Raw genomic sequence first — 23821 nt, forward strand, 5'->3', positions numbered from 1 at the left:
GGTTAATATCCAGACACTCTATTCTGTTCCATTGGTCCATGGGTCTGTTCTTGTGCCAGTACCAAATTGTCTTGCTTACTGTGGCTTTGTAGTAGAGCTTGAAGTTGGGGAGCATAATCTCCTCTGCTTTATTCTGCCTGGAAGGGTTTATTTTTATTAAATGTCTAAAAGGATCAGACTTTATTTTGGAATTGCAAAGCAAAAGTGAGACTAGAAGCAGGGAGAGAAGTTAGAAAACTGCCAACAAGTAGAAGGAAACTAAAAAGGACTTAAATTAAGGTAGGAAACACAGAAGAAACTAACAGATTTGGAATATTGTAGAGGTTACTTCCAAGTTGGATATTTTTGAAGGGCAGAGAGTTAATGTAGTGTGAGGGAGGAATCAACATGACTCAAAGGTTTTTGGCTTATAAAGATCATGACGCCAAACACATAGTGAATCTGTGGCATCTTACTTCACTGATGGACAGGCACTGCATTGGGGTATGGGTAGGGACTTGATAATATGGTAAATGTAGTAACCACATTGTTTTTTTTCTACATTATTTTTTAATTTGAAACCTTCATAAGAGTGTATATCAATCCTACCTTAATAAAAAGTTAAAAAAAAAGATCATCATGCCTAAAAGGAAAACTATAAAGGACAGGGAGAGTTGAACACATTGAGTGTCGGACATAACGGACAAGAGTTACTGATAATACATCTAAAAGGAGAAACACTCCCAAAGTCTGGAAGTCAAGAGAGAGATTAGGGATATACAGGTAATACATTCGGAAGTGTTAAAGACGAAGTACCCGCCAGATAAATGGATGCTGCAATGGTTCAATGAACATGGAGAATGAGAAAAGGGGACTTTAGACCCAATAATAGGGAACTTGTAACATTTAAAAGCAGACAGTGAAGCAAAGGAGTCTTCAGGAACTCAAGAATATAAGCAATTCAAGATCTGGGACTCTACCTTGTTTACCATATATCCCCAGGGCTTATCATTAAGTAAGGCTCATAAGAAGTCCTCAACAAGTATTACTGACTGATGGTAGTACACATTCGTCATTGTGGCTGGGCAATATCCAAATACTTCCCTATTTCAGGGGAAATCAAAAAGTAGATAGGCAGCAGGAATATTACCTACTGTTTAGGTAGGCAGTTACCTAATATTAATCACCAAAGATGATAATGGGACTATGGACATCTCATTTCAAATTTATGACACCATTTAAATATAAGAAATTATACTTTATGAAGCACTAAGAAAAAAAAACCCTGCCAACTAACTGCTTTCTTATGATTTAGACTTTTTCCTCAGTAAAGAGCTCTGTTGAACTTTACAAGAAGACTCTTCAAATCATCTATCTAGTAAAATAAATTAACAGCCAGCACCAGTGTCTGATCCTGTCAGACCAGGGAAGCCACTTTACCTCAAAGGAGTCACTGGAACAGGCCTTTAACCATGGGGTCATAGGTCATATCACAATACCTAGATGCTGTCAGCTTGACAAAAATTGGAAAGCCCACTTAAAGAACACCTAACAGGCCAGCTTGGAGTGATTCTTTACGAGGACTGTGTATCATGCAACGAGGCAGAGTAACTCCTTGAATCAAAGATCTTTACATGGAACATGGGTCTGGGAACCAAGAAGTGAAAGAAAGAGTGGCCCACTTACCACCATTCCCAGTGACCCACATGAGAAATCTGTGTTTCCCATCCCCCTACAACTCTAGGTTCTACAGATTTGGAGGTCCTGAGTCCCAAAGACAGAAGAGTTCTGCCAGAGAAAACAGCACGAATCTTACTGAATTACGAGCTAACGTTGCTGTCCGCACTCTTGAGACTCCTTGTAGCCAAGACAGCAGCAGGCAGGCGGAAGACTCACCGTGCTAGCAGCGATGTGTCATACTAATCTCAGAATTCACCAGACAACACGGTATACAGTATGATACTCAATATTTGTCAACGATCGGTATGTCAGTTTTCTACCAAAGGCCCAATTCTCCCAAGCTCTATAATTTTCGCTTGAAGAGAAGATATCAATATAAAAGTAACTACATTTAGAAAGTTCTACTAACGTGTTGCTGACATTTTCATTTCTAGCCTACAAGGGAACAACACATAAAATACTGAGTCATTTACAAGCTTTCGATTATTATCACAAGCCACAATCTGTGCTGATTCTTCTGTTTTTTTGTTTAACTTTTCTTTCTAGTAAAAAAGTGGGCTAAGTAAACAGTCATCTGAAAGGAAAACAAATATCTCTTTCTCCAGTACTTCTAGCATCCTGTCAATACTCATTTCTGCCCTACTGAATTATATTGGTTGTGTTTATAAATGTCTATTTCCTAGTGTCCTTTATGTATAATTCCAGGCAAGAAAGAAGAAAATGAATGAATGAAAACTAAGACAATCCTTTGCTGAAAGAAAATAACATTAGTGAAAAAAAATTAACTGAATTTATTAAGCATTTATTTAATCCTAGCTAGGTGCATGCTATTATAGACACAGTACACATTTTAAATAAAATCTAATGCTAATGTAAAGCCAGGAATTAAAGCAAAACAATGAAAAATATGGTAAGCTTTTCAGAATACATCTACTTTTTAAACTACCTATTTAAAAATCTTAAATAAAAAAAAATCAAGTATCTCAAAAATAAGAATATTCACATTGCTTTTCCTTCCATAAAAGTATTTCTGTACATAACAATCATTATTAAGAAGAAAAAACTTTTACCTCCAAATTTCTCCTGGAAATGTTGCACTAAACATAACGGTTTGACGCTGCTCCTTTGGTGGCATTCCTGGGCAGGAAATTAACTTTATCATTTCTGGTCCAAAGCCCATATCCAGCATGCGATCAGCTTCATCCAAAACTAAGTATCTGACTTGTCCGAGACCAATCTTTAGGAATATTTAAAGGTTAGAGCAGAGAATGCATAGTATTTAATATATTAAACTAAAATATTCTCCACAATTCCCACTAATATTAAGGACAAAAATTAGAAATCAATGCATGAAATGATGAGAATTATGCATAGAAAGTACTATTACTATTTATTTCTGTTCTCAGTTTTTCTCTGCTATAAAACATTTTGTAAGTTAAAGACTAAAAGAAACCAAAACATCTAGGATCAATGCTGCACAACAGACCTTTCTTCAATTACTTAAAAATTCTTTACCTGCTACGTGTTAGCTACTATCCACATGTAGCTTTTAAACACTTGAAATGTGGCTGCTGTGCCTTAAGAACTAAATTTCAATTTTATGTTATTTTCCATTTAAATAGCCACATGTGGCTAGTGTCTACCATACAGAACAGCACAGATCTAGACTGTATTTTACCTGATACAGTTAGACTACAATGTACAAAAAAATTTTCTAACAAAATGACATATTCAAATGTCTTATAACTGGTAAACTTATTTCTAGCTACCTTAAACCCTTAATAAATTCTCTATTCTCTAATCACTCAGGAACAAGTGGGAAACTTCTCTCACCGTTGCATGAACACTTACTGCTTTAAACAGAAGCACACAGTTGCAAAAGGAAAACAAGTGACTTTGGTACCACTGTGGAAGATGTTTAGTGAAAAATCAAGGTGCCATTATCTAGATACTTTTAATGTGATCCTGAGAAAAATACGTTTATGCAGAAAAAGCATGTTTTGAGTAACCCCTTTAAAGAAGAGCCTAAAAAAGGCAAACCAGGTTCATGAAAGTGAACTTAGAGTACTGATTTAGAGATGTAATAATGTGCCATGTGAATATCTAACGTACATGGCCTCTAACATCTCTTTTTAAAGACTTAGAAAGTTAACCTCCTAGTTCATACCACTCTCATGGTTAGACAGGAGACAAAATTACTGATGCCACAAAGGCTTTCTTCCAGGAAAAAAATTATTTCATTGACATATATATGAAACTACATAAAAGCACTTACTGCATTTTTCTCCAAGTGTGGTGGGGTATATGATATAGGTCCTAGAATCAGATCCAGATTCTAACTGTAGCTTTATTGAGCTAACTGAGGGATTTTAAATAATTTACATAATCTCACTGAATTTTTTTTCCAAGTACAGAATGGAAAATACTACTTATCTACTGTTGGAATTATTTTAAGAACTACATAAGAAAACATTCAAAGAATCTGATGGGAACCTAACATATAAATGGTGCTCTAATAAACATATCCACCTTTATGCCCTTCTTTCTCTTTCTCATACATAAAAAGTTTTAATCAATCCCACAACTTTCTCCCTCTAGGGCCTACCTTTTCTTTGCCTATGATATCCATCAGTCTTCCAGGAGTAGCACACAATATATTACAGCCTTGCACTATCTGACGGACTGAATGCCCAAACTGGGTTCCCCCATATATACCAACAGCTCTTACACGAGTCCTATTCATAGGAAAAACAAAAGCCATTGTCAGCTTATTTGCAAACTAGACATTTGTTTCTAACAAGATGTAAAATGAAATAAGTAAAGAATCCTAATACATGGAATTATCTATAAAAAAATCAAATTCTTCCCAGGAAGAAACCAAAAAACAAATTAAATAACTGTGGAAAAATTTTGCTAACTATCTGATAAGGCTTTTCAAAAGCAATTATTAGCATTACCACTCCCCCCAAAAAATAGCCAGAAATACAAAAAATAGCCCATAAAAAATACAAATGACTTTTAAACCTTTTTTTAAGTTCAACATTACTTTAAAAGAGAAGAAAAATGAAGACTAACATGTTTTCCCTCAAGTATAATAATATCAAGTTGGCCAAGGTATAGAGAAATTGGCACTCAAGAAGGTAAACTGATACAATCTCTTTCACAATTTTAGTTCTATTAAAATATAAAAACTATCTCTTGTCCCAATAAATTCATATGTAGGAACTCACCATTCAGATATGTCCCCCAAATGGACAAAGATACCTGTACAATAGTATTCACTGCCAACATTATTGCTCACACCAAAAAGGTTGAAACTCGGTGTCTAACAACAGAAGACTTAAAATTATAGTCCACCCATAAAAAAGGTATAGTGCATTCTTAAAAGGGGGAACAGTTCTAAATTAAGCATTATGTCTAACATACACCATATTAAAGAATAGGGTGACAAGAACTTAGTATGTTACCATTTGTTAAGAGGAAAATTAAAGTGCACACATGTACATCAGTTATTTCCATGATAATTCATAGAAAACTGTTGATCATGGGTATCTCTGAAAAGGAGAGTTAAAGAACTGAGGGTTAGGGAACTCAAGAGGGTGGCGTGAGTAGAGCAGCGGAAATCTCCTCCCAAACACATATATATTTCTGAAAATACAACAAATACAACTAATCCGAAGAGAGAGACCAGAAGATACAGGACAACAGTCAGACTACATCCACACCTGCGAGAACCCTGTGCCTCACGAAGGGGATTAGATACAAGCCGTGGCCCGGCGGGACCCAAGCGCCCCTCACCCCAGCTCCCAGCGGGAGGAGAGGAGTCGGAGCGGGTAGGTAGAGGGAGCCCAGGACTGCTAAACACCCAGCCCTAGCCATCCGCACCGGAGCGCAAAAACACAGTGAGTGGGGTGTTGGATACTAGGGAAACGGGACAGTAAAATCTGCGAGCAGGTCCCCACAGCTGATGCCCCTGGGAAAAAGAAAAGAGAGTGATTTTTGAAAGTCTTAAAGGGACAGGGACCACACAGCTGGATGGAAGCGTCCCGGGATACTTAGCCCAGCATCTGGGAATCCCAGGGAACTCTAGGCGCCCTAACCCCCTGGGCTGCAGCGAAGCTTGGAGGCCCCTCATGGCAATAAACAGCCTCCGATATGCACAATGGAATATTATTCAGCCATAAGAAGTAAACAAATCCCACCATTTGCAACAACATGCATGGAGCTAGAAGGTATTATGCTCAGTGAAATAAGCCAGGCGGAGAAAGACAAGTACCAAATGATTTCACTCATCTGTGGAGTATAAGAACAAAGAAAAAACTGAAGGAAAAATACAGCAGCAGACTCACAGAACCCAAGAATGGACTAACAGTTACCAAAGGGAAAGGGACTGGATGGGAAGGGAGGGGCATTCTGATTAGCACACATAACATGGGGGTCACAGGGAAGGCAGTACCGCACAGAGAAGACAAAGTAGTGACTCTGTAGCATCTTACTACACTGATGGACAGTGACTGTAATGGGGTATGTGGTGGGGACTTGATAATGGGGGGAATCTAGTCACCACAGTGTTGTTCATGTGACTATATATTAATGATATCAAAATTTAAAAATGCCTTGGAAAAAAATAAATAAAGTAAAATATGTACACAAATCCTTCCTTCCTTCAACATGGATCCTCACTGCCTTCCCCTTAACTATGTGCAAAGCAGGCTTCATAGGTGTGCAACCTATGCAGTCACAAAGGGACCCAAGGCTAGAAGATCCCTAAGCTTGGTTTCATGCTGTGCTATTTGCTATCTTAAAATTCGTAGTACTTTTTGAACCAAAGACCCTGCATGTTCATTTTGAACTAGTTTCAGCAAATCACATAACCACTCCTGAATCTGAGCCAGACTTAGCGACTCGCTTAGTGATGGAAAGAATATGGCCAAAGTCATTGAGACCATTTTATAAAGGCCATTGTGGCTGCTCTTTGCTCTCTCACTGATCAATCAGAGGGAAGCCAGTTGCCATTTTGTAAGGACAAACAGGCATCCTCATGGAGAGGTCCAGTCACATGATGGCAATCCTGCCTTACGCCCCATCTGCAACCTCTTGAACCCAAGCCAGAATCCCCCCATTAAACTGTTGCGCAATTCCTAGAACTCAGAAACTGTTTAATATTTATTTTTTTGAACAAAAAAAGGTATTAGCTATTGCTGCTTAACAAATTACCCTAACTAATACAATACCAAATGTTGGCAAAGTGTACAGTGAAGTTGGCATTCTTATATTCTGCTGATAGTACACTGGCTCAGGCTTTAAATTAAGCTCATACTCTTTAATATTAAATTTATAAAAATCTACCCTAATACGTAAAACAGAAAAATAGAAAAGCATTATACAGCAAGCTGTTCATTGTAATTTTATTTATAGTAGCCCCAAATTTGATTCAACCTGAATGCCCCAAACTAGAGAAATAAAATAGATACACATGAATAATCTTAAAAATCACTTAAAAAATTAGGTATGATTATGAAATAAGCTGTTATCCATATTATAAAGTTATGTGTAAAAGAATAGAGAGTATTATTAGGAGCACCCTAAGTTCATTTTTCAAACATGCATTAAAATGTTAAGTTTTTATGTTCACTATTTTCTTATCTTTTTCTATTATCACTTAATTTATAATAAGCATAGTTCTTGTTAGAAATAAAAATAAGGGATTTGATAAACAAGATTATGAAAAAATACACTTCAACCAAGCAATACCAATTACATGAGTGCAGTATTACTGAGTCCTTCCCAAAAATGCTAAAAAAAAATCTCTTAAGAAAAACTTGTTCATGACTAGCATTCTTGATATACTTACCCAAAAGAAAATTTTCTGGCTTCCAAATAGATCTGCCTGATTAATTCTCGAGTTGGTGCTACAATAATACACTCGGGTTCCTGCAGCTCTTTAGAACGACCGGCAGTTATTCCAGCACTCATCATATGAGCCAAAATTGGCAAGAGAAACGCCGCCTAGAAGTTAAATCGCATAATTTACAAATTTCTAATGCATCGTCCTTCTCCCTTTATCCTTCTACTTATTCCTCCTGCCCTATGGCCTTTAGGTTTTTCTTCCATCTTGCTGGTAAATTTAAGATTAGAGAGCAAAACAACTTGGGTTTTTAACATATAGGTCTTTATGCAGTTATACAGTACAAGACGTTAGGTAAGTATTTTTTAGTTCTTAGGTTTAAAAAGCAGATCCATGAATTCTAAATACATCAACTCCATTAACTTATTTATAGAGGGAAAAGAAGGTATAACTTAAGGAAATTACTGCACTTAGCAGTTATTCTGAATGAATCCTTTTGGGATAGTAACACAATCATTACTCAGAATGCATGACGAGGTGGCCCACAAGAAGAACAAAAACTGGGAAATCATTCATTTGGACTGTTACCACATCACCCTTATTGAAGTTTGTCTGGCAAGAGAAATTTAGTGCTACAGTTTTCCTTAAGCTAATATGACGCTAAAGTCTACCTCTAAAACAATGTTTAAGTCACATATTAGCTGCTATATTACACAACTCACCTATTTTCCCTTCAACTCTACTGTGGAGGCCGATTAAGACTAAAATAGTATGAACCACAACTCTATGATCTGGAAATGACAGTCTCTATTACTCATCTCATGGAACCTTATGTTTAGTAGACAAATGCCACAGATTAGTCCTAAAACCTACCTGGTTTCATCAGAGTTCTTTCAGATAGCATAAACTGAGAGTACTCTTATATTATCCTTATGTTATTTATATATACACACACACATATACATATATAATGTTATATATTATTCTTCATACTAAGGACCAGGTACAACAAGTATGGCTATTTATCATTCTTTGGACTCCAAAACTGTATCAACTGTATTACATAAATCACTTTCTTCCTCTGTTTTATAACTTCTGGTGCTTCGACCCTCAACTATTTTGTTTCAGATACACTACCATGAGCCAGAAGGAGCTGAACACACTTAGAAACAGACTAAACATCTATGAACTGCAACGTTACTCTAGAAATAGTTCAAAAGTTTTTTTTCAGGAGTACACAAACCCCAATAAAACCAGAAATCAGGAGCAAAAACACGATTATTTACGACAATTCACTGAAACTATGTACAAAGCTTCTATCCAATAAAAGATAGTCAAGCTACTTGGGAGGAACCAAAGTTCGAAACATTCAATAGTTTGAATATGGGGCAGGACACATGTGGCAAAATGACTTACAGTCTTTCCAGACCCTGTTTGCGCACAAGCTATCAAATCTCGTCCTGCTAGGATAATAGGAATACTGTATTTCTGCACAGGAGTAAGCTTAGTATAACCAGCTTTGGCAATGTTGTCATTCAGTGTCTGACAGAGATTAGCTTCTTTAAAAGTCTAAAAAAAAAAAGCAGTGATTAAATTCCATACATCATAAACATATTCCATCTGAATTAGTTTCAGGATTTTGCTAATTACACTTTACACACTAAAGTTACTTTATCAACAGGCCCTCACTCAAAAGTAATACCCAGAGCCTGTGTATTATTACTTGGTAGAATTAAGGAGTGTTCCCTATGGACAGTGGATCTAAAAGCACTTTTTTCTGCCCGCTTAGAACCTGTGAGATACAAATAACTCTGATCAGTGACGATCACTCATTAACAACAGGGGACTGTAGGCTCTCGCACTTAGAAAATCAGTCCCCTAGGACATACTTTGTCACATACTCAGAAATCCTAGGAAATTTAAATAAAGTTCTCATCCTGGTTTGGGGAGGTAGGGATGTACCTTCTCTTTCAACATAGCAATTAATTCTACTGTAGATGGTAGACATGGCTCTAACTTTCCAAGCTGTCATTAGATACTAAAGATGACATTTTTGTATTCTTTAATATTAACTTAAAGTACCATATGTCTGAAAACCAAAGTTTGCTACAGAGTCAATTCAGAAATAATTATTACACTGACCAGAATCGGTGGTGGTGCATTGGGTCCGGATACGTCTACAAGAATACAATCGTATTTGCCAAAGTTTCTCCCTGGTTGATAATGTGCAAAGATGGAGTCCTCATCCTCAGGTGGAGGAGGTGGTATATAGGTTACTTTTGGTCCTCGGAATTTAAATAAAAAACAATATACATTATAAGAACGAGAAGAAAAGTAAGAGGAAAAACAAAAACCTGACAAAGTCCAATTTTTATCACAGTAGAACTTCCCTTGCTTAAAGTTTTTACTTAAAATTTAAAAAAGTTAACTCTGCCTTTATGTATTCTGCATAGAAAATAATTTTCATAATACAAAATCATATATACTGTATTTTCTTTATTCCTTACATCAAATCAAATAACTATCTCACCAGAAAGGACATACTGCTTTCATACAAGAATTTATACATATGGGTATACCTCAGTTTTTAACATTTGCACAGTCTCCCATTTTATGGTTATATTAATTAAACAGTTATTTACTGATGAATTATAGGCGATTTTCAGGTTTTACTTATTATAAATGGGAGCTTCAGTGAATACCCCTCATACATGTATTGAGCAAATACATGTACAGTATGTCATTCCTCTACTGCAATTGCTGGATTGAAGAGAGTTAAATAACTCTCAAAAGCAGGCTGTGAATACGTACACTCCGCAGAGTGTATAGAAGCAGTAACAGCTACCTTTAACTTCAAAAATTAAACTTGGATTACAGTAAGTTTGATCACTTAAAGGTAAACCAAGTGAGAACGCACCTCGTCGACTTCCTCCGCTACCTCTGCTTTGGTAAGTGCCACCGTGACCTGTAAAGCATTGTTTTGCAGAATATTAAGAGAAAACACAGCTCCTCCCCAAGCACATAAACCATATAGCTATTTCTCTTCAAATACTGAGTAATTACTCAGGATTCCTAGTCCCTTCATCCACCCATCTCTTAATTCTACATTTGACTTAAACCTTTTCCTCATTTGAATGTTTTGTTTAAAGACTTCCTTTTTCAGAGCAATTTCAGGCTCACAGAAAACTCGAGGCAGAGGTACAAAACTTTCCCATATACCTCCTGCCCCAACACCTGCACAGCCTCCTCCACTACCAACATCCCCCGCCATGGTAGTCCGCTGGCTAGAACTGATGACCCTACGCTCACCACGCATCATCACCCAGAGTCCATCGTTTACATTAGGTCTTCCTCTTGGTATTGTACATTCTGTGGATGTGGGCAAATTTATGATGGCATGCATCTGTCATTATGGTACCATACAAAGTATTTTCACTGCCCTAAGTCTCCATGCTCCACCCATTCATCCCTCCCCTGGCGACCTCTGATTTTTTTTACCCTTCTCCATTGTTGTGGCTTTTCCAGAATGTCATATAGTTGGAGTTATACTGCCTGTAGCCTTTTCAGATTGGCTTCTTTCACTTAGTAATATGAAATAAAGGTTCCTCCATATCTCTTCACAGCTTGATAGCTCATATCTTTTTAATGCTGAGTAATATTCTATTATTTGGATGAATCACACTTTATCCACGTTTGTACACATTTCATCAATTGTTTGTTTTTTCGTTGTGTCCTCAAAATCCCTTTGTTTGAAACCAGCGCAAACCTCCTTTTCCTTCCTCCAATTAAAATTATGATTTATACCCCAAATTAACTGGTAGAAAGAACAGAACAGTGTACAAATTATGCAACAGAGGCAAATTTGTTCATGTGTTTTTGCCTACAGATACAAAAAGGAGAGAAAATCAGGAGCCAATCTAATATACTTAAATATATTTTAGGCTTACTAATCCTAGAGCTAAAAGCATATACAAATGATTAATATTCAGTAATAAATTCAATTTCTCATCTGCACCACTTAATGCTGATCTTCTAGAAACAGAAAGGCCACCAGTGCGTTGTGTCCCCTCATCTTGTTCATATTCACTATCTAGATTCATAAACAGTAAAATTAGATTATGTTACTTTTGCAAAGTTTTTAAATAATAAAGAGAAGAAATCAAGTTGTGGTATCTGAAGTTAAATATTCAGGGTAAAATAGTGTAATTAAAAGAAGTCACAATGAGTATTTTTCTAAGTACTGCACAAACAATTTCACCACAAATTATTTTCTTCAATTTCAAATTCCTTCCTCAGTATTTTTACTTCATTAACATTATTTTATAAGAGACGTTAGGCCCAATGCTATGTCAAAATATGACAAAAGCCAAAGTTAAATCACCTCCCAAAGGTAGCACTATTACTGCCCCAAAAACTTCACATTGTGTCAACTCACTCATTTTTCTCCAGAGCCGAACCCCTCACTCCCACTGTTGCCAAATCAAACCTTACCAGTTCCGAACAGTGACCCTTCAGATCCCTAGTTTTTAGAAGTGAAAATTCACCAATCGGCTACACATATATTAAATCATTATTATAAATTAAGTTTTAGCTTTCAAACTCTCTGATCTGCCCTCCTCTCTTAAGAGATACATGCAATCCAACAGTGACTTCTGAAGACAATACCTTAAGCTCCAAGGGATGATGGCTGTAGGAATTTAAGGTAGAAAGCCATACTGGTACAGGAAGGTATATTGCGGGGTAGAGCCTTGGAGAAGGCCACCTATTTATAAAGTCAGCCATCATTATCAAGATTCTAAAACAACAGTATGTAACATTGAAGAACTGCGTCCCACAAACTTCTAATAATATTCCAACTTATTATCTATGCAATTACATTATGTATCTAAAAAATAATATATACAATGTAGGTGATTATGTACTAGCCACTGTGTTAAAGTATTCTCAATAGTCCTCATTACAGCCTTACGTGAAAGGTATCATTTTTTATTATTTCTTTCTTATCAAATGAAGCACACCATTTGCAATAATCTACTTTCTTGGACTTCCTAGACCAAATCTTCCACGGCAACCTCGGAAACTACCTCTTCTGGATGACCCTGAAGCTTCTGAATCACTTCCACCTTGAAAGCATGTAATATTAAAACACACATACAAGAATAGTACAGAACAACAAGGAAATCTTGGGGACATGACGGCCAAATTTAATTTAAGCCTTGCCTAATTCAATGATTTTAGGTAAACATTTTAAAGCATTAACAGATAGTTACTAAAAATAAATGTTCAACTTTTCTAACATAAATACGTATGGATACAATTTTTAAAACCCACTGCTTGCTTTGGGAATTAAAACTAAAAATGACTAAAAGGAAAAAGTGTCACTTGTAAAACACTGCAAGTTGCCACATCTGCACCATTAACAGGATTTCCGCAACCTACAGAGGGATTAAATAAATCTAGGCTCACGTTTGTTCCCTCTAGAAAATAGTACACATCTCATTCAAAGCACAGACATGGAGATGCACACACAAAGTCTGATTTCCTTTATAAACATATTTTTCATTCAACTGAATACAAAAAAAATGAGTAGAAACAGTGAAACAGTTCAAGTGAAATCTCATCCCATCTGGATGGAACAACATCAATTCAAAACCAAAAAGCCAACCAGCAGGAAATAAAGTTATTGAGATTATTTAGTTTATGAACTTGCAACAATCTACATGTAAAGAAACTGATCGATCAATAAAGGCAAAAATTCTACATGCTGTTTCTTGATATTAGATTATATACACTAGTAAAGCCTGTTTATAAAATGAAGCAGAATGAATTCAAAGTAGATTCATGATACTTACACATATTTTACCTAAACATTACAGAGCACCCCTCAATGTAGGAATAATTTATCAATATTTATACCTAATTTTTATTCTAAATTATTTATTTGCGTATGCTTATTTTTTAAGAAACCTTGCCAGGTTTTTATCTTTTTTCAAGAAAGAGTTTATTTTTCGATTTTTTTTAAGATTACAAAATACTTAAATATATATATATATATTTTTTTTAGTTTAAAATACAAAATGAAAACCCATGGACCCACCACCCAATTTAAAACTAAAATGTTCCCAACACTTTTGCAGTCGTCGTCTTTTTGCTCTATCGTGGTTCCTTCCAAACCCTTGAGCACCTCCCCATCACATAACCAATATCCTAAATTGGTTTTCACTTCCTTGCTCTTATTTTTACCAATTATGTACATTTTTTATACAGCATATTGTTTTGTGTTTTAGCTTTATATGATGGAATCATACAGAACAGTCTCCAGTTGCCTCTTTTATTCAACTGTTTCTGTTCTTGTGTGAAAGGTCCTTCATTCACTGTTACTGCTAAATAACATTCCACTATATCTATTCCATTCGTGTCTCTTATTTTCACTTGCTTCTGAGTTTTCTTCCTTTATTTATTTATTATTAAGGTATCATTGATATACACTCTTCAGAAGGTTTCACATAAGCATCACTGTGTTTACTATATTCACCCATATAGTCAAGTCCTCCACACACCCCAATGCAGTCAGTGTCCATCAGGGTAGGAAGATGCCACAGAATCACTACTTGTCTTCTCTGTGCTACACTGTCTTCGCATGACACCCGAACATCATGTGAGCCAGTCATAATGCCCCTCAATTCGCTTCTCCCTCCCTCAACACCCACCCTCCCCTCCCCTCCCCTTCCTTTGGTAATAGCTAGCCCCTTCTTGGAGTCTGTGAGTCTGCTGCTGTTTTGTTCCTTCAGTTTTTCTTTGTTCTTATACTCCACAGATGAGTGAAATCATTTGGTACTTGTCCTTCTCCGCCTGGCTTATTTCACTGAGCATAATACCCTCTAGCTCCATCCACGTTGTTGCAAATGGTAGGATTTGTTTGCTTCTTATAGCTGAATAATATTGAAGTCTATTTTGTCTGATACTAGTACTGCAACACCTGCTTTTTTCTCCCTATTGTTTGCATGAAATATCTTTTTCCGTCCCTTGACTTTTAGTCTGTGCATGTCTTTGGGTTTAAGGTGAGTCTCTTGTAAGCAGCATATAGATGGGTCTTGTTTTTTATCCATTTAGTGACTCTATGTCTTTGATTGGTGCATTCAGTCCATTTACATTTAGGGTGATTATCGATAGGTATGTACTTATTGCCATTTCCTGCTTTAGATTCATGGTTACCAAAGGTTCCAGGTTACTTTCCTTACTATCAAAGAGTCTAACTTAACTCACTTAGTATGCTGTTACAAACACAATCTAAAAGTTCTTTTCCATTTCTCCCTTTTCTTCCTCCTTCATTCTTTATATATTAGGCATCACATTCTGTACTTTTTGTCTATCCCTTGATTGACTTTGAGGATAGTTACTTTAATTTTGCATTTGCTTCGTAATTAGCTGTTCTACTTTCTTCACTGTGGTTTTATTACCTCTGGTGACAGCTATTCAACCCTAGGAACACTTCCATCTATAGCATTCCCTCCAAAATAGACTGCAGAGATGGTTTGTGGGAGGTAAATTCTCTCAGCTTTTCCTTATCTGGAAATTGTTTAATCCATCCTTCAAATTTAAATGATAATCTTGACAGATAAAGTAATCTTGGTTCCAGGCCCTTCTGCTTCATGGCATTAAATACATCATGCCACTCCCTTCTGGCCTGTAAGGTTTCTGCTGAGAAGTCTGATGTTAGCCTGATGGGCTATCCTTTGCATGTGATCTTATTTCTCTCTCTGGCTGCTTTTAGCACTCTGTCCTTATATCCTTGATCTTTCCCATTTTAATTACTATGTGTCTTGGTGTTGTCTTCCTCGGGTCCCTTGTGTTGGGAAATCTGTGGATCTCCATGGCCTGAGAGACTGTGTCGTTCCCCAGATTGGGCAAGTTTTCAGCAACTACCTCCTCAAAGACACTTTCTATCCCTTTCTCTCTCTCTTCTTCTTCTTCTTCTGGTATCCCTATAATGCGAATATTGTTCCACTTGGATTGGTCACACAGTTCTCTGAATATTCTTTCATTCTTAGAGATCCTTTTTTCTCTCTGTGCCTCATTTACTGTCTCCTCCACCGTATCCAACCTGCTTTTAATACCCTCCATCGTGCTCTGCCATGATTGGATCTCTGACCTGAATTCATTCCTGAGTTCTTGGATGTCTTTCCTTACCTCCATTAGAATGTTGATGATTTTTATTTTGAACTCCCTTTCAGGAAGAGTCACGAGGTCCATATCATTTAAATCTTTCTCTGGAGTTGTATTAGTAATTTTACTCTGGACAAGGTTCCTTTGGTGGTTCATGTTTGCATATGGCGCCCTCTAGTGCCCAGAAGCTCTATTCTGGAGCTGCTCAGCCCCTGAAGCAATGTCGGGGGTCGCAGGGGGGTGCTACTGGTGCCTGGGGGGAGGGAAGAGCTGTTCCCTGCCTCCGGGCTGCTGTGCCTGTCTCCATTGCCTGAGCCAGTGGGCCGGGCACACAGGTATAAGTTTTTGTCCCAGAGCAGCCGGCTATGGATCCCTGCTTTCCACAAGCGGCCGGCATCCCAGTCTCCCCAGGAACTCTGCCTGTATTAACTTTCCAACCCGGTAGTCAGGCGAGTCTCATGAAAGCACCATGAAATGTAGGTTTGTGCTCCCAGAGCAGATCTCTGGAGCTAGGTATTCAGCAGTCCCAAGCCTTCCACTCCCTCTGTGCTCCATTTCTCTTCCTCCCGCCGGTGAGCTGGGGTGGGGGAAGGGCTCGGGTCCCGCGGAGCCACAGCTCTGGTATGTTACCCTGTTTGGTGAGGTCTGCTCTTTTCTCCAGGTGTGTGCAGTCTGGCGCCGTCCTCTTTCCTGTTGCTCTCTCAGGATTAGTTGCGCCAATTAAATTTTCTAATTGTATCCAGTTTTAGGAGGAAGCCTCTGTCTCTCCTCTCATGCAGCCATCTTTAATCCAATCTAGCTGAATAATATTGAATTGTGTATATGTACCACCTCTTTTACCCATTCATCTACTGATGGACACTTCCACATTTTGGCTATTGTAAATAGTGTTGTGATAAACATACGGGTGTATATGACTTTTTGAATCTGGGATCTTGTTTTCTTCAGGTAAATTCCTAGGAGTGGAATTCCTGAGTCAAACGGTACTTCCTGAGTCAAAATGGAACTTCCACATTACTTTCCACAATGGTTGGATTAATTGAAGTCAGGGAGCATAATTCCCCCAGCTTTATTCCTTCTCTTCACGATTCCTTTGGCTATTCAAAGAGTCTTTTGTGGTTCCATATGAATTTTAGACCTATTTGTCCTAGTTCACTAAAAGAACACCATTGTTATTTTGATAGGGATTACATTGAATCTGTACATTGCTTTAGGAAGGATGGCCATTTTGACAATATTACTTTTTCCTATCTATGAGCATGGGATGGATTTCCATTTATTGGTGTCTTCTTTCTCTTGAGTGTCTTCAGGGTATAGGCCTTTCACTTCCTTGGTTAGGTTTATTCCTAGGTATTTTATTCTTTTGGATGCAATTGTGAGTGGAATTGTTTTCCTGATTTCTTTCTGCTAATTCATGATTAGTATATAGGAACGCAACAGACTTACGTGTATTAATTTTGTATCCTACAACTTTGCTGAATTCAGCTATTAGTTCTAGCAGTTTTGGGGTGGATTCTTCAGGTTTTCTATGTACAATGCCATGTCATCTGCAAACAATGATAGTTTAACCTCCTCCTTATCAATCTGCATGCCTTTAATTTCTTTGTGCTGTCTGATTGCTATGGCTAGGACCTCCAGTACTATGTTAAATAAAAGTGGAAAGAGTGGCCATCCTTGTCTTCCTGATCTTCAAGGAAAAGCTTTCAGCTGCTCACTGTTAGGTATGTTGGTGGTGGGTTTTTCATATACAGTCTTTATTATGTTGAGGTACTTGCCCTCTATACCCATTTTGTTGAGATTTTTTATCGTGATTGCATGTTGAATTTTGTCTAATGCTTTTTCAGCATCTATGGAGATGATCATGTGGTTTTTGTCCTTTTTGTTGATGTGGTGTATGATGTTGATGGGTTTTCTAATATTGTACCACCCTTGCATCCCTGGAATAAATCCTACTTGATCATGATGGATTTTTGAATTCAGTTTGCTAATATTTTGTTGAGCATTTCTGCATCTATGTTCATCAGGGATATTGGTCTTTAATTTTCTTTTTCTGTAGTGTCTTTGCTTGGTTTTGGTCTTAAGAGTGATGCTGGCCTCATAGAAAGAGTTTGGAAGTATTCCCACCTCTTCTACTTTTTGGTAAACTTGAAGGAGGATGGGTATTAGGTCTTCACTACATGTTTGATAAAATTCAGCAGTGAAGCCATCTGGTTCAAGGAAATTCTTCTTAGCTAGATTTTGATTACCGATTCAATTTTGTTACTGGTAATTGATCCTTTCAGATTTTCTGTTTCTTCCTGGGTCAGTCTTGCAAGGTTGTATTTTTCCATAAAGTTGTCCATTTCTGCTAGGTCATTCAATTTTTTAGCATACAATTATTCATAATATTCTCTAATAATTCTTTGTATTCTGTGGTGTCCATAGTGATTTTTCCTTTCTCATTTCTGATTCTGTTTATGTGTGTAGATGCTCTTTTTTTCTTGATAAGTCTGGCCAAGGGTTTATCTATTTTGTTTATTTTCTCGAAGAACCAGCTCCTGCTTTCATTGATCCTTTCTCTTTTATTCTTCTCAATTTTATTTATTTCTGCTTTGATCGTTCTTATGTCTCTCCTTGTACTGACTTTCAGCCTCATTTGTTCTTCTTTCTCTAGATTCATTTATTGTCAATTTAGACTGTTCATTTTGGACTGTTCTTTCTTGAGGTAAGTATGCATTACAATATACTTCCCTCATAGTATGGCCTTCACTGCATCCCACAGATTTTGTGGGATTGATTTACTGTTTTCCTTTGTTTCCATATATTGCTCGATCTGTTTTAATTTGGTTATTGATCCATTGATTATTTAGGAGCATGTGGTTAAGCCTCCATGTTTCTGTGGGCTTTTTTGTTTTCTTTGCATAATTTACTTCTAGTTTCATACCTTTGTGATCTGAGTAGCTGGTTGGTACAATTTCAATTTTTTAAAATTTACTGATGCTCTTTTTGTGGCCTAGTATATGATCTATTCTTGAAAAGGTTCCACATGCACTTGAGAAGAATGTGTATTCTACTGCTTTTGTTTTGAGTGTTCTGTAGATGTCTGCTAGGTCCATCTGTTCCAATGTGTTGTTCAGTACCTCTGTCAACTTAATTTCTTCCTGTTTGATATGTTCTTTGGAGTGAGTGGTGTGTTGAAGTCTCCGAAAATGAATGCATTGCTTTCTATTTACCCCTTTCATTCTGTTAGCATTTGTTTCACATATGTAGGTGCTCCTGTGTTGGCTGCATAGATATTTATAATGGTTATATCTTGTTGGACTGACCCCTTTATCATTATGTAATGTCCTTCTTTGTCTTGTTACTTTCTTTGTTTTCAAGTCTATTTTGTCTGATACAAGTACTGCAATACCTGCTTTTTTCTCCATATTATTTGCATGAGGTATTTTTTTCCATCACTTCACTTTAAGTCTGTGTGTCTTTGGGTTTGAAGTGAGTCTCTTGTAGGCAGCATATGGATGGGTCTTGCTTTTTTTATCCATTCTGTAACTGTATGTCTTTTGACTGGTCCATTCAGTACATTTACATTTAGGATGATTATTGATAGATATGTACCTATTGCCTTTGCAGGCTTTAGATCTGTGGCTACCAAACGTTCAAGGGCCGCTTCTTTACTATCTAACAGCCTAACTTAACTTAGTATGCTATTTCAAACACAATCCAAAGGGTTTTTTTGTCCTCCCTTCTTTTTCTTTCTCCTACACTCTTTATATATTAGCTGTCATATTCTGTACTCTTTCTGTATACCTTGACTTTGTGGGTAGCTGAGTTTTGCATTTGGTTAGGAATTAATTGGCCTACTTCCTTTACTGTGGTCTTATTTTCTCTGCTGACAGCTATTTAGCCTTAGGAGCACTTCAATCTATAGCAGTCCCTTTAAAATACACTGTAGAGATGTTTTGTGAGAGGTAAATTCCCTCAACTTTTGCTTTTCTGGGAATTGTTTAATCCCTCCTTCAAATTTAAATGATAATCTTGCTGGGTAGAGTATTCTTGGTTCGAGGTCCTTCTGTTTCACTGTATTGAATATATCATGCCACTCCCTTCTAGCCTGTAAGGTTTCTGCTGGGAAGTCTTATGATAGCCTGATGGGTTTTCCTTTGCAGGTGGCCTTTTTTCTCTCTCTGGCTGTTTTTAGTAGTCTGTCCTTATCCTTGACCTTTGCCACTTTAATTATTATGTCTTGGTGTTGTCTTCCTTGGGTCCCCTGTGTTGGGAGATCTGTGTACCTCCATGGCCTGAGAGACTATTTCCTTTGCCAGACTGGGGACGTTTTCAGCAATTATTTCTTCAAATACACTTTCTATCTCTTTTTCTCTATCTTCTTCTGGTACCCTTATAATGCATATTTGTTCCGTTTGGATTGGTCACAGAGTTCTCAGTATTATTTCATTCCTAGAGATCCTTTTTTCCCTCTGCCTCAGCTTCTTTGTATTCCTGTTCTCTAATTTCTATTTTATTGACCATCTCTTCTACCTTATCTAATCTGCTTTTAAATCCCTCCATGGTATGTTTCATTTCAGATACTCTATTTTTTAAAGTTTCTTGAAGTCCTCCCTGAGGTCTTCAATATTTTTCTGTAGCTCCATGAACATGTTTGATTTTTATTTTGAAATCTTTATCAAGATTGGTGATTTCAGTTTCATTAGGCCCTCTTTCTGGTGTTTGTGGGATTCTGGTTTGTACCAGGTTCTTTTGACATTTCATATTTGTAATGAATAATATGGAATAATAACTTTGTGTAGATGGTGCCCTCTAGTGACCAGAAGCTCTACTCTCTGGAGCTGTTCAGCCCCTGGAGCTATGGCGGGGGTTGCAGGTGAGCAGCGCTGGTGCCTGCCAGGAGGAAAGAGCTCTTTCCTGCTTCCCGGCTGCAGTGCCCATTTCCACTGGCAGGGCCAGTGGGCCGAGTATGCAGGGAGCAGCCTCTATGCTGCTCCCCTCTAGCTGCCCTAGGCAGGGCCACCCTCTGGCTGGCCTGGCGCAATGGTGGGGGCAACAGGTTTGCGTATGGTGCTGGTCGGAAGGAGCAGCAGGCTGCTTATCACGATGGGTGGCTGCAGGGCTGCATTGCCAGCCAGGGGGACAGAGTGTCTGAAGCTCCCAAAAGTTCCCAACCTGCTGTGCTCAGTGCACTGGGACAATTTTTTCCACTGGTCCTTTCTCCTGAGCAGCAAGAGATTGATGTGCAATCCTTGCCCCTTTAGCAGCTCTCTTCACTGTTAGGAAGTCTCTCAGAGTGCCCACCTTTCTTTTGTCCCAGGGCGGCCAGTTGTGGGTACCTGTTTTTCACAAGTGACTGAAATCTCATTACTCTGCATGTTCTGCCTTCCTTAGCTTTCCAACCCCACTAATCTTCAGAGCACCTTGTAATGTAGGTTCGTGCTCCCAGAGCAGATCTCCAGGGCTGGATTATCAGCAGTCCTAGGTCTCCATCCCCCTACCTGCTCCGTTTCTCTTCCTCCCGCCTGTGAGCTGGGGTGGGCGAAGGGCTTTGGGTCCCACTGCATCGTGGCTTTGCTACTTTTACCCTTTTCCATGAGGTCTTCTGTTTTCCCCAGATGTAGGCAGTCTGTTGTAGCCTTCTTTCCTGTTGCTCTTTCATGATTAGTTGTATTTGCTATATTTTCATACTATATGTGGTTTGGGGAGGAGGTTTCCTTTTGTTGTTGTTGTTTTGTCTTGTTTATTATTATTATTTTTTTATTTTTTATTAAGGTATTATTGATATACACTCTCATGAAGGTTTCACATGAAAAAACAATGTGGTTACTACATTTACCCATATTATCAAGTCCCCACCCATACCCCAATGCAGCCACTGTCCATCAGTGCAGCAAGATGCCACAGATTCACTATGTGCCTTCTCTGTGCTACACTGTTCTCCCTGTGATCCCCCACACCATGTGTACTAAACATAATACCCTTCAATCCCTTTCTCCCTCCCTCCCCACCCGCCCTCCCACACCCCTCCCCTTTGGTAACCACTAGTTCCTTCTTGGAGTCCCTGAGTCTACTGCTACTTTGTTTCTTCAGTTTTGCTTCATTGTTATACTTGGGAGGAGGTTTCTGTCTCACTTCTCATGCCACCATCTTTAAGCCCCTCTCCATTTTCCTCCTTTTTAAATTAATGAAACTGAATACTTAACTAATTTCTTACATGGATGCATTTAAGATTATGAATTTCCCTGAAAAGCTAGCTGTTTTAGCTGTGTCCCTTAAGTTTTGATGTGTTTTTACTGTCATTCAGTTCTAAATATTTCATTATTCCCATTTGAATTGTTATTCATAAATTGAGAGAGTCAGGTTGGACTTTCTGTTATTGATTTTGACTTCTACTGTACTTTAACAATAGGACATGTCTATGACATAAATTTTATGGTCTATTTTGGGACTTCCTTTTGGCTCTAACAGATGGCCAAATTATATTTTCCATATAATGGAAAAGAGTAACTTATAAAATGGGGGCATATTAATTATTCCAAACAGAAATACGAAATCAAGCTTAGTAACTGTTATTCAAATCTTCTATAGTTCACTCATTTTGGATCTGCTCAGTCTCTCAGTATCTAAGAGGAAAATGGTTTAAGCCTAGGATTAATGGTTTAACTAGGATTTGTATATTTTAGCTTATGTCTGTTTTTGCTTTATATATTTAAAGAACATATTAGACTCAAATGTTCAGAACTGTAGTATCTTCCCAGTGAATATGCCTTTTATTATTAATTATTTATCTCTAATATGTCTCCGTAGAGTCTATTTTGTCTACTTCTATTCCACTTTTGTTTAATATTGGACTGACATTTTTTCTTTTCAACTTGCATTGAAATGTTTACTGTAAATATCGTATCATTACTGATAGTTTTTTGTATTTCTACCATCTTATTTTACATTTCTCCTTACTGAATTTTCTCAGTGCTTTTGGTTTTCCTTTGTTCTTTTATTATATTCCCCCAAATGCTACTTTTAATGCTTTTAGTTATATCCTTCAAGTTCACCATGAATATTTATGAAATATTTACATTATTTTCAAATTAGTCCCCTTCCTTCAAACCCTATCCTACTGTATTCCCTCCACCTGTTATACTTTTATCCTTTTACTTATTGCCCTTCGATTTTATAATATTTAAGAACTCTTTATGTTAGTTTCAATCTATTCTCCTTCCTACTGAGCTGGCAAAAACTTCATTAAATCTTTTCACTTGCTAGTATTTTAGTTCTTGTTTCTAAAACCTTTAAATTAACCATCATCATTATTACTAGTTTTTATACTCAATACTTAGATTTACCATTATGTTTACCAGTTTTAAAATCTGCACTCATTTTTGGCTCATCACTGCTTCCTACTCCTTCCTGCATTCAGTTTCTTCTAATATATACATATACACACAAATACACACCATCCTCATCTGAATGGTATTATTTGTGACACCCAAATTATCTGAATGAAGCAATGTGGGTTCAGAACTATTCTCCCTCAGTATTCTAAATTTTACTATATTCTGATCTCTACCTTTCTGAAAAAAGAGGTCTGCTATCAACCTATTGTTCTTTTACACGTGGATCTTTTTGCTCTGGTAGTTTTAAAGATTTATTTTTGTCTTTGTAATATTGTAATTTCAATGTATGCATAAGGGTATGTATTTGTTTTTATTTCATTTGCTCAGGACTCTTCTCTCTTTAACTCTGGAAAAGTCCCATCTATTCTCTTTGAATAGTTTCCTTTCCCCTCCTTTCCTATTTTCTCTGTTCTCTCCTCATGAAATATTTAGACAGATGTTTTCTATCTTTCATTTCATATTTGTTAAAGGCTTTCATGTTTTCCACGTCAGAATTAGAGAAATTTCATCAAATCTAGCTTTAATTTATTCTTTTCATCTGTGTTTAATCTGTTTAATTCCAGTATGTTTTCAATTACTCTCCTCTATAAGTTCAATTTGGTTCCTTTTCACATCTACCTTCTCTGCTGAGCCAATGACTATACACAATGCTTCAGTATCTCTACTATCTAGCTTAATGACTCCATACACAGGAGAAACTCAAACATTTAAATGAACAGTCTTCTTTTCCCATAGTTCATGTCAATTCCAAGTGATAGAAGAAGACTAA

The 23821-nt window shown here is 37.3% G+C and overlaps 1 protein-coding gene across 1 annotated transcript in view; it reads right to left on the bottom strand.

Moving 5' to 3' along the window:
• Positions 1–23821, bottom strand: part of LOC130681894 (probable ATP-dependent RNA helicase DDX4) — a 78802-nt gene that overhangs the window by 16775 nt on the left and 38206 nt on the right. The window contains 6 exon segments of the mRNA XM_057495664.1: positions 2730–2896; positions 4265–4394; positions 7514–7668; positions 8924–9076; positions 9650–9792; positions 10425–10472. Coding sequence (XP_057351647.1) covers positions 2730–2896; positions 4265–4394; positions 7514–7668; positions 8924–9076; positions 9650–9792; positions 10425–10472 — 796 coding nt within the window.

This window comes from Manis pentadactyla, chromosome X, assembly GCF_030020395.1.
Source record: "Manis pentadactyla isolate mManPen7 chromosome X, mManPen7.hap1, whole genome shotgun sequence".
NCBI lineage: Eukaryota > Metazoa > Chordata > Mammalia > Pholidota > Manidae > Manis > Manis pentadactyla.